Source organism: Scardinius erythrophthalmus (genome assembly GCF_964197995.2).
Source record: "Scardinius erythrophthalmus genome assembly, chromosome: 13".
Classification (NCBI taxonomy): domain Eukaryota; kingdom Metazoa; phylum Chordata; class Actinopteri; order Cypriniformes; family Leuciscidae; genus Scardinius; species Scardinius erythrophthalmus.
The window spans coordinates 11,261,375-11,274,018 of NC_138233.1; the positions used below are offsets into that span (position 1 = coordinate 11,261,375).

A 12,644-nucleotide genomic window follows, 5' to 3' on the forward strand; every position below is an offset into this window, starting at 1 on the left:
ACCCTGTTTGTGCTGAATAGAGTGTAATGACACCTTTGCCATTAATATTTTTATAAGCAACTGAAAAAAAAGCACAAATGTCAGGGCATGTCAAAACATTTCAAGGACCCCTAAGGGTTAATTGTATTTTTAAACCATAGACAAAAGTTCCTTGTGTAAGTGTTCTTTGGTCTGTTGATTTTTGTTCATGGTATTCAGCTCAAATGAAATGTTTTGTAACAAGACTTAGAATAAATGTGAATGATATCCAAGTTTTTTTTTTTTTACTTTATTGGAAATGATATTAGGTATCGATAAGAATCGAAATCGATTAGCAGAATTGGAATCGGAATCATTAAAATTCAAACGATACCCAACTCTTTTCCCAGGTTGCCTTTGATTGTAGTCTTAAAAGTCGCAAAAGGTCTTGAGTTTAGGTTGAGAGGTCATGATGTTTGTGGGTAGAGGTCAACCACTCCCTCTTGGCTCCACAGGAAGTAAGAGGCAGGCAGGAATGTTGGCTTCAGTCGATCACCACTAACTCTCAAGAACGCACATTCCCCAACACACACGCTCTCGTAAGATGAGGCAGTAGACGGAGCTGTCAGAGCAGAGTTACTCGCAGCGCAGCATACGTGAAGTTGGACTATCATGTGGCGCTCACGAAATCACGTTTGTGTTTAGTGTGGTAGCAGCGTGTGTGTATGAATATTAAGCAAGAACATTAACAACACATTTGAGGTAGAAGTATGGGACTGAATGCATGATTTTAAAGTAGTCTGGATTGTTTATGGATTTCATTGGACATATTTTGTAACAGCTCTCTCTTCTTCAGGTACAGTACTTTTTTTTTTTTTTACATGTTGTGCTTTATGCTGTATAATTTCATTATTAGATCTCTTAAATACATATTTTCTATAAACTTACTTTCCATCAAATACTTGTCTAAAGGAATTTTTTTTTATGCTGTTTTCTATTTATATTATTTAATTTTAGTTTATATTTTAGTTTATATTTTATATTTTATTGAATTTTTTAATTAATTTCATTTAAAACTAATTTTTGCATTTTACTAATGCAAAATGCAAGTAATCATGCCACAAGTGTCAAGCTTTGTTAATCATGCCTCAAGTGTTATGGTCCCAGAATTGTATCTAGTAACAGTTCAGGGTTAATCCTGAAATGCTGTTTGCACTGCTTTATGTTGCCATGTGTCTGCAAGCGCAGATCTGAGAGGCGGCACAGCTGTTTAGTACTCACTGAAGCGTTGCAGTGGAATCCTGTTATTGAATTATCCATTCTACTGTACTTCAGCAGTCCTTAAACCTTCCAATGTACCCCTTTCTCGCCTCTGACTTGCCCACCGACAGCACTTGCATAACAGCTCTTTAATCTTTGCTCGGCTTAATATGGAGAGATGAAAAAGCGGCTTATTTACTTTGGAGACCCCTATGTTCTTTGCTGGGTGGGAGTGCCTGCCGCGTTCGTCACAGAATCACATTCCAGACACCCGGAATGTTGTGTTATATGGAAGGTAGGGGCCGACTGGGTGGGCATCACATCTCACCATGAGTTAAATTCCCAAGGAATGTGGCATGAAGGCTGACATTAATATGATTTATTAACAAATGTTTGGTGTTAATATATTTTTTACATTTTCTTTTCTTTTTTTTTTTTTTTTTTTTTTTTGCTTTCTGAGAATAATGATTTCTTTTTAGAGTTTGGAATTTTACAAGCAAGACATTTGTTTCATTTGGTTCTGGTCAAGGCAAATACTTTTCCTATATTCATCTAGAAACATGTAGAAATGCTTCTGTATTCCATTTTTCTGTTCATATTGCATTTTGCGGTTTAAGTTTGACTTGGAATCCCTTATTCTCTCTGTGGTTTCAGATAGCCACTGTATGTCATGAACGTTGAATGAAAACACCAAATCTTGAGGTTTTGTATTTGGATAGGAGCCTGCAAGGGAAGTCAAACAGCATTACAACACAGAGGGCTCACTGTGTGTGGTCGTAAGCTAAGAAACAATGCATGTAGATGGAATCCCACCTGTTAGTCTAACTATATTAGCTAGTTACTATATCTGCCAGCTGCGCCTCTACAGTAACCAGTATACAATTAGCTATTCAACAGTAAGTGCAGTGCATTACCCAAAGGCTTGTTGTGACACAAATGTTGGTTCAAGTGTTCACTTGTGTTGAAATTTTGACATAATTCATTAAATGTAATTATAATGTGTCATGCTGTTCACCCGGTTCTGTTCAGCCATTTTAAGCGCATTTCACTTTTAACCATTTGATCACACAAAACATGGACTAGATTCGATAAGTGGTTGAATAAAAAAGGCTAAATTTGATTGACCATTGTAAATACATCGGACTACGAAACAGAGCAATTATTAAATACATTGTCAAATAAAATAATCACCATTGTTCACAATGGAGAACACACCCAAAAATGAATGATGCTTTAACACATGGCATTGTTGTTGTTTTAATTTGTCAATAAAAATCTGATTTATTTAACTGGTGTTCACTGCAGAGCCATAAGACATCCAGCTCCACCTTTCTGGACCTCATGGGTAGAGGGACAGAGTTAAGGGTAAGGTTAGGGTGTGGTTGGACCTTCTAGCTCCAACCATTACGCCCAAATTATATCCAGATAGGGCGGTTCTAGCAACATACACATTTATACTGTAAGTTCGGTATTCCAGTATTGAGTATTGGAATACTATAGAAATATTGAGTGAGTGCTGTGTTCCCATAGTAAAATCAGCCTTGCTTTGTCAGTCACAGTTTTCTGAAGTGTATATTGAGGTTTTGCTGACCTATTACACAGCTGAACCGCTGTTTCTCTTTCTTCTTGTGTTTGTGTAAGTGTGTGTCAGCTTTTGACCAGAGTGTCACCTGGCAGCTCATTCAGCTGCAAAAAGTGTCTTGCAAGCAGCATTGATGGTAAATTAACAAACTAGATGAAAGGTGAAGTATGCAATATCACAAACTGCATCAAACAGAATTGAAAAAAAAAAATATATAGTGTATATATTTCAAGTATCCCACCTGTCTTTTATTGTTTAGCCAAATAGCTAGACCCATCCTAAACTCACTGGGTTTTTATGTCAGACCCAGATAGGGTGCTTAAAGTAGTTCCTCCGGTGCTGCAATTCAAATATGTTAAAAGGCGTTTCGTTTCCGATGCGCTGTAAGTGGTTGACCAAACAGACTGAGACCATTATGACCAACCAGAGCAGAGTAGGTTCTCTAAAAGGAGGGGTTTAGAGAGACTGATGCTGCGTCCCAATTCGCATACTATCCGTCTTAAATTGTATTTTAAATTAGAATTAGTGTGTTCCAAATAATAGTATGTTGAAATAAGAATTCCAAAGATACCTGGTCTACTTTTTCTTTTTGTACTTTAGAATCCAAAGATTAGAACTACAAACACAAATAAAAAGCATTAAAAGCTAAAAAAAACATGACGGATGTTCGAGTCCTACGGTGAAGTAGAGAGGTTTGGGTGAAGGGGTTTGAGTGATTTAATTATCAGTTTCTAACCTGACGAAAAGATATTTATTCAATGTTATCCACATTATATTTCATCTGCAACAGCATTGTTAACTTTTGTAAAGATACGTTTGGTCAATAACTTTTAAATGCATTATGCAATCATTATGCAAATTGCAAACACATGAGGAGAGTCTCCGCATGAAAGACTCACGACTGGCAGATCAACGTGCTACTATATTTCTCTCCGAAACAGTAGGAAATTAAATACAATAATTGTGCAGGATTTTAACTGTGACAAGATGATTGAAAGGGCAGTTTAAACGGTGACGAGATGAACGTAACTAAGTGAGAGAGCTGTCAGTCAAAGATGCAATTATGATGAAGTAGTATGTCCCAAAGCTTGCCTACTATTCTGCTACACTCTCCAAAGTATGTACTTTTTCTTCACAAAAACAGTACATAGTTTTAGGGCATAGTATAAATATGCGAATCGGGATGCAGCGTGCATCTTGGAAAGAACCGTCTTCTAACTCTCTGAGAAAGGAGGTCATGTGCAATGCATATTATGAGATAATTTAGTTTTTTTGATGTTGATGTAAACCTGTTGTTGGAGACCTCCAAAACAAAATTAGGAACCTTTAAAATAGCATAATAGGGGCACTTTAAACAAACAGATTACAAGGTTTTTTTGGTGCCACTATTGGCACGTTACCTTCAATCAATTTTATAAAATATTATATTTTATTTGTTGTTATTTTTTGTCTTTTTCCTATTTATTTTATTTTTGCTTTTTTTTCCCTATTTATTCTATTGTTTAAATTATTTTACCTTTTTCATAATTTAGTGTATTGATGACAGGAAATTATTGTGTGAAGAAGAGGGATTGGGTTAAATTAAAAAAAGAAAAAAATCTGCATATTTACCTTTATCCTGCATGGAACTCCACCTCACGTTTCCATGGTCCCCCTCTTACATTTTCAAAAGAGTTTTTGTGTTGCTACTCACACACTCTATCACTTTGCACTGTACTTCTTTCATGAGGCCATGATGTCATCCGGTGGACTTTTCCAGTCTGGTCGTACTTTCTTTCCCAGTGGAGCCTCACTGCCCAGGCCAGGAACACTGCCACATGTGTGTGGATATGTGTTCCTCTGGCTCGGATTCTAAGCACGCTTTCATTCCCACAGAATCTTAGGATTCCATAATTGGTTAAGCGGTATATAACCTTTCTGTCTCTCCTGTTCTTCTCCCCTAGCTTTGGGAAGAGGTCTGCTGGGAGTTTACGTCGTGGATGCGAGTGCATCGTTCTGGAGCCATCCGAGATGATTGTGGTGAGTAATCATAGACCAGATAATCATCTTAACCTAATACTTTTACTAATCACACTGTATAATTGCAGTTTTGTGCTGCAGTTTCATTCCTCTTCCCCAGTGGTTCACACAGTGTGCTACGCTTACCCCCAGGGGTACATACAAGGTCAGATTTGACATTACACAGGCCAAAAACAATTGGCTAAAAACAATTTTCCAAAGAAAACGTGCTGATTCTAATTAGGAATGGGTCACAATGGTCGACCAGCTGTCCAAGTTGGTCTTATTTTTTTGATGCTAGATGTTTTTAGGATTTTGAAGCTTTAATTAGCATATTGCTTGATCTTTGAGACAGATTGCACACTAAAGCATTCTGAAAAGTTAAACATGTCTTGTGTATATGCCCTTCAAGGGATAGGTTAAACTAAAATTAGCCTTATTTCACAAGGTTTTGTGACTATAAGTTATTTAATTCAGTGTATTTTTGCCATCATTAGCTATACATATTATTTACATTATTCAAATTCTTAGTATTCAATATTTAAAGATTGGGGAAAATAAAGTGGCTGTCTGAACACAAGCTACTACTTTTAGTGTAGACTGTTTAGGGACAACTGTGTTATACAGTATTTGTTTATATATAATATTTGTATAAGGGGAGCAATTTAGTTTTGTGTGGTCTAGTTTTATTTTGCATCAGGTGAGTCAGACCAAAGTTAAGTTTGGCAACCACTGCTCTAGTCATAAATGTCATAAAAATTGGTTGGTTTGAATTCGGCATTTTGCTTACATTTTACCACAAGCAAATTGTCCACTGCGGGTAATTTTCAACATGGCCTCAATTTGATGCTCTTGCCATGCCATAAAAATGATTATATTTAGGAACCCGGGCACTTCCATGCGCTCTAATATATTCCATATTCACTTCATGATGTATGTTCACAAGTACAGAAAGACCCCCCTATCTGCATTTGCAGCCTCGGATTTGGTTAAGCTCATGGAAATGCGCCTACATTTGACTACAACTCAATAGGCTTCTGTGTGTTTCTTCATGTTGAGTGCACTACTGTTCAAAAGTTTGGAGTCAGTAAGATTTTTTTCAAGAAAGTAATACTTTAATTTAGCAAAGATGCATTATTTTGATCAAAAGGGACAGTAAAGACATTGATAATGCTGTTCTCTTGAACATTCTTTCATGAAAGAATCCCGAAAATAGTATCACAATATTTTTCCAGACAGCACACGAACACCTATTCTGTTCTCCTCTATTTGTGCTTGAATGGACTCATACACACCAAAACAAAAAACCCCAATCATTCTAGAATGATTAATTCTTTCCAAATAGAGCTATTCAAGTCAACTGGTGAAATTGTATTTATATCACAATATATATCGCAGAAAAACAAACCATCGCCATTTTTTTCAATATCGGGCAGCCCTTGTAGAGTGTGTATATATGTAGCTCAACCCATAGAGCATGATGCTAGCAACATCAAGGTCACAGGTTGCATTCCCAGGGAATGCATGTACTGTAGAAGTTTAAAAGCATCTGCCAAATGCATAAGCATAATCTTCGGTTTGGGCGATGGCAACTGTCCTCGACAGTTGATTGTGCCCTTGTTGGGTATCTCATCTGTTATTATCGGCCAATGCTGCCCTGTAATTACGGGCTGAGGCAGGATATAGATACTGCACTCTCACTTGCTCACACCGCCCAATATATTCCCACTGCTTCGCGCTCTCCGGCAGTTGCCATAGCAGCGGTTGGTACGGTAGCGAGAGATTTGATGTGTAATCCCAAAGGCAGAGTGGGTGTGAAATCTGAGGCTGCAGCAAAATAAGGCAGAGGGATAATCATGTCACTTTTCATGGCATAATGTCACAGTGGCCTGCCAGTTTTATATGCAACTTATATCCTTAATGTGTATGATGATGCCACACTCATTTGCTGTCGTTTAAAGACCTGCCATGGACAGTTTACACCCCTTCAGTGATATTTCCTGGTGCTACAGCAAAGATGGTGAATAAACAGTGATCTGGAATATGCAGTTTAACTATTGCCATTTGAACTAATTTCTAGTTTAATGCCATAGAAAGCGCATAACATTCACCACTGAAAGACCCTCGCAAGCTGCCGCTTTGAAACTACATCTCCCTTTTTTTTACCTTTCTGTCTGCTGTACGCCTCTCTTTGACGTAGGCGTTTGAGGCTCAGCCCACACTCGCACACACACACACAGGTTCGCACACCCACTGCTATTTTTACACAGCGCCAGTATGAGGGGCGGGAGGGGATGGGGGGGGGGGGGGGAAGACAGAGAGTCTCACTCAAATCTCTCCTCCGTTTGCAGGTGGACTATATGGATGAGAATGAGGAGTATTTCCAGCGGCAGGCATCGCACCGACAGTCCCGCCGAAGGTTTCGCAAGATCAACCAGAAGGGCGAGCGGCAGACCATCATTGACACCGTAGACCCCTATCCCGCCGGCAAGCCGCCCGTAGCGCGGGGATACCATACGGTCAGTCGTATGCTTTAACTTCACCTGTACAGCCTCTCTTTTGCCCCTCCCCCTGTATGACTGTTGGTGTTCCTGTTCCTCTCCTGTCTGGCTTAGCTTTCGTGTTTGTTTACATGCTGGTAAATGTGTCATTGCAAATGCTTGTTTTTTCTCTATTCATAGGGATGGGCGGTATGATCAAAATCAGTTTCAGTATCAGTGATTTTAGATTGTGGTAATGGTATATATCATAGTATATTAATTTGTATATTTTTTTGTTGTTGAATTTTTTTATATATATTTATTAAGTAATTATGCTGTTATACTTTTTTTTGTGGATAATCCAGTGAATTAAGTTTTTGGGATAAAAATAGTTTTATTTGGATGCAAACAATCACCAGTGCACTACAGCTTCACATTTTATGAACTACATTTAGTTATTCTACAAATATTCACACATTTTTATACCATAGCCAGTTCAGTGCGTCAGGTAAATATCAAAATGTTCCTCTCACAAAAGTAACACTACAGGGATATTATGTAAAGCTTTTGGTTTCTGGAAGTCTGATGGCACTCTTTTTGGTAACAATAACCACTTCTCTTTCCTCATATTACAAATGTGGAAGTAACAAGGTTTCTGTCTCCTTCCTATGAACTTCTCTCTGCTAATATATTTGCGTTTGGTCTGCTGTTACTGTAAGAATCTGTTAATTTAGCTAGTGCTGCCCCAATCTCATGGGGTTGTGTTCAGTTATTTGTTTTATCTTCTGCCTTAAAGGAATATTTTGGGTTAAAACAACTTAAGTTCTATTGACTGCGTCTGTGACAGTTTTACCACCCTCGGTTTGCAAAAAGGAACAGATATTGTATTTACTTGCAATGCACTTACAGTGGAAGCTAACAAGTGTGTAGAACTGCAGATATTACTCTTTTCACATGGTGTTTATTACTATATATACTAGGCATTGTATGCATTTCGGATGCAGCCAGTGACAGGCTCCAAACTGGTTTACCAGAAACTTCCTCGGTCTGCCATTATTTGGTCAAACTCATAACTCCACCCCCAAACTTGTACCATTGGTTGAGCCAATGTTGCGGTGTTAGACTGGTCAGGATTCTCAAACAAACAGTGTAACAGAGACAAAGTAATATATATGATTTACATATAGCAGAGAAGGAGAAGTTATTGTAGCATAGAGAAAATTAACGATTAAAACCAAAGCTAAAGCAAACTCGCACATTATCTTAAAAGGCCATGGGGAGAGGCTAGCTTCAGATCGAATAAACAGAGTTCAGGTTTAAAATGGGTGCTAGCTCATTATAACGTAAAAATAGGCAGTGCAATTTTCAGAAGCTTTCTTCTGCTCATTACTGCTGCTTTGAGCAGTACAATAGGAATAGCATCTTTGTTCAAATGTGTTTTAAATCTCACCCTTCTATTCTCTCTTACTTTTGGACCATTCCCTCAGTTTCCTAAATGTTCTTTTGCAGCAACTCACATTGTTTGTGCCTGTATGTGCAAGATGCTTTACTTTTTTTGTAGTTTCCATTATAATCGCTCATTTTACTTGTGCCGTGGTGGCTGTTATATGGTCTCTCTGTAGGTGTTCTGCCTATGTGTCCACTGTCAGTATGTTGTGTTGGCTTACGATGTGCTGGTGTTTTATGCGCTCAATCCCCACTGTGCTCTGGGCAGACTGAAGTGAGAATCCACTGCACTGCTACCATCTGGATGTGTGATATACAACATCATCCAGCCCAAGCCGAGTAGAGGAAAGAGACAGAGCAGAGAGAAAGGGAAAACATTATATATACTGTATATGTATTTACATTTGTTTAGATCAGATTTTGGGTTCAGATATCCAATAAATTAGTTGTCAACTGTAATGGGTCTTTCAGTAGTTAATTCTTAAAATGATCACATATGCAAGACTATGGAGAACAAACTGTGGCGAGCAGGACGAGGCCGAGGGCCGTGAGAGAGCGGCGCGAGACCGGTGAGCGACACCTGCGCGACGCACCGGTCTCGTATCTCTCGAGCGGTGGCATAAAGGAGCGATGACAGTGAAGAGCAAGAGAGGACAGGCCTGGACTTAGGTGGTAGTTTTTATGTTTTATTATGTGACAGCAGTTGTCCGTGAGGGGCTGCTGTCTTTTACTTTCGTTTTGTTGTTGATTTATTTTATGTCATTAAAGTCTTTAAATGTTCGCCGGCTCCCGGCTCCTTCCTATAACAACGAACTGCGTTACACAGATGTAACTACATCGTTGGCTGGCACACATTTTTGAGGCTTTCTGAAGTTGAAGGACAGGTTTACCCTCAAAAGCATGACATTATATATCAATGCTACCACTTCTTTTAGCAAATTTATAATTATTTGCTGTTACATTATATTAACCAGCATTAAATTAAGTATTGGCAAGATTTTAAAAATGGCTTGATTTATTTTAATTTATATTATTTTATTTTGATGACATGACAGATTACAAAGGCGTACATTTATTTTATTTAAAATTTTATATTCATTTATTAATAAAAAAAATTATTTGGAGTAACATGCACTGATGAATCACTCACATTAAGAAGGAACATTTATATACAGTAGGAAGTTATTCAGGTCAGTTTTGATTTCGTAGTCATTTTAAAGGATGGATGCCACATTGATGGCTGGTTGTAAGGGGAACAGGGCATTTTTTTATGTCTTATCTTCGGCACCTAAAGAGAACAAAAACAGGGTTGTATTTTATTCTACTAAATCTCCAGAAGATTTGACATTGGCGCTCTGCTTTCATAACGCTTTGGGCATTCATCTTGGAATTTTTTTGACACCGATGTTTCATGGAGGTTCAAAGCTGGACCAACACGTAGACACATTCCTGATTTTTCTCCCCCAATTCTACTGCAGTTCATTCCCAGCATTCCTCCAATTCCCCTAGGATAGAAGCCAGTGTTCCCTCAGCTTGTTTGGAAATTCTTGTTTTGTTTAGTACAACAAAATACGTCAAGCATCATTGAGCTAAATTGTTTTTCCCTTGAGATACATTAGAACGGGACACCAAAATTATTCCCACCATTGTATCTACTCAGCTGCACAGTTTTCCCCAAATAACTCCCTTTTTGTTGTTATGGTCCGTGGGAAGAGATTTGGACCGTGTTTTTGTTCTCAGATCAGTGGTAGCAGGCTAAAAAAGTTCACAGTAGTGTCTTCAAGAGGGACCTCAGCGCATGGGATGTTAAGCTGACGGGCGTTCCAGCTAATCTGTGAGTTTTTGAGAGCGCCTCCACGGTGGGATTTCCATACTCAGACATAGCCGAAGGTGAAAATTCCCTTCCCAAACATTACATCATGTAACAGCCTTAAGTATCTCACGTAACCTTATAGAGACTCTCTGACTTGCATTAATTTGATTAAATTTCTGGCACCAGAGTGAAATAATTGTACTCTGTGCTGCCCGCCTCACACAATTGAACTCGTCTCTAAGCTTCTCTGCCCTAGACATAATTCATATTGTCATACTGTATTTGGAGGCATCTTGTAGATGCGTAATAATTCAAAACTGCTTGGAGCCACATGATGAGGTATAGTTCATTCATCTCAGTGATGTTAGTGGACGTACCACAATCCATTTAAGCAAAATTTTTGACTATCAGTCAGTCTATTCCACACCAAAACAGGATGTTTATGATGTTTTTCACTATTAATCTATATAATATACACTATTATAATATAGCTTATTGTACAGTCCCATTTTAATTTAACTGCTCTTGTCAAGCCATTTCATTCAATCTTTAAATAAAATTAGATTGTCTTTCAATGGTGACTTTAAGACTAGTGAATAGTGAATGCCTTGTTTTTGGCCCACACTGGGTACCATTTTGTCTTTCTATGAATCTGTCTTTTTCCCTTCCTCTCCAGCACTGTGGTGCAGCTGGTCTTTAATGATCATGAGACCCTTGTTCAGTCAATGAATACCAGGTTTTTTTTTTTTTTTTTTTTTTCTTTTTTGTTGTGACTCTTAGTTTGCTGATCATTGCATTTCAGTTGTTCAATAACTAAATGACCTCCCATCTTTTGTATTTGGTTGCATAATTTTCTGTTCACCTGAAGTGTCCGCGTTCCTTATTTTAGCTTTGTGGCTTTTTATTTCAGCATCCGCCTCATGTTTCTCGGCTGTGTGTGTATGTGTGTGTGCTCTACCCTCTGTTGTTTTTTGATAGCGTCTGAGCTTTTATAAAGGATTTGTCCCTCTCTTCTTCCCGTAGTATGACTTGCAAAGTGCTTAACAGGGTTTCTCTGAGCCTGCTCTGTTCCTCAATAACCCAGGCTGGTAATAACTCTCCTCTTCTCTGCTTCTCTCCTCATACTGGCTCCTCCACAGGAATGCGTTAAGGCTCAGGTATCGTACATATTCACTGTTTCTGTTTCTCTGTGTGACATTTCCTGCAGCTGTGATTTATATGCATGTGTGGGTTATATACTGTATGTGTGTGTGATGAGAGTTTATGACCTTGTGACCGAAGCAATAAGGATTATTTGTGTAAATGTGTCTTGTGTGTATTTATGTTGCCAAATGAATGTTTGGTCCAACAATGATTTAAAGTGGGTGAGTCTATACTGCAAGCTTCCAGGTTGCACTCTGAGATTGCCTATGTTTTACGTTTTTTTGAGTGCCACTTGCTGCTGGTGTTCATGGGGCATTGCTATGCTATACTGTCAATGTGTTAAACAGTTGCAACAGTGTTCTGATTGACTGCTTGGTGGTTGCTTACTGGACCAAGTCAAAAGTCTCTGTAATCTTCTGGTTTCTAGATATGGTTTGGGTACCTCATTGTTTTTTGTTTGTTTTGTTTTTTCCTGGCCAGCGACAATAATAATTTTATTAATTTAAGCCTGTAATAGTATACCTTTATCCAATAAGCTGCACAGTGCACAGTTTAATTGGACATCAAGCGACGACCCAGAACAGTAACTAAACAAAATTTTATATTTATTTTGGAAACAAATCCTTAAAAATGATTGTAAAATTCTATAATATAATATAATATAATATAATATAATATAATATAATATAATATAATATAATATAATATAATATAATATAATATAATATAATATAATATAATATAATATAATATAATATAATATAATAAGATATCATCCACGGCTAACAACGTGGAGGCAAAGAACTGGTCGACATGAAGCAGAGGGTCGTTGTCTCCGCGAAGTGCATTAAAATTGTTTAGTTGCAGGCTGCAGCGCAATATATGCCTGGAAGGGTAAAACTGATGGTTATTTCCACAGTTCCGTATTATTAGATCTAGCATTCTACCCGCTTTGAATCAGACA

At 38.0% G+C, this 12,644-nt stretch overlaps 1 protein-coding gene across 9 annotated transcripts in view; it reads left to right on the plus strand.

Annotated features, from left to right (window-relative positions):
- The window catches only part of rapgef2b (Rap guanine nucleotide exchange factor 2b), a 112,505-nt gene that overhangs the window by 52,475 nt on the left and 47,386 nt on the right, over nt 1-12,644 (plus strand). For 6 of the 9 annotated variants that reach the window (XM_081382753.1, XM_081382757.1, XM_081382759.1 and 3 more), the window contains exons 5-7: nt 4,744-4,819; nt 7,150-7,317; nt 11,677-11,694. In XM_081382753.1, the coding sequence (XP_081238879.1) occupies nt 4,744-4,819; nt 7,150-7,317; nt 11,677-11,694 (262 nt within the window). Of the gene's footprint in view, nt 1-687; nt 815-4,743; nt 4,820-7,149; nt 7,318-11,676; nt 11,695-12,644 lie in introns of those variants that run through there. The other 3 variants (XM_081382754.1, XM_081382758.1, XM_081382760.1) reach the window with 2 other exon arrangements.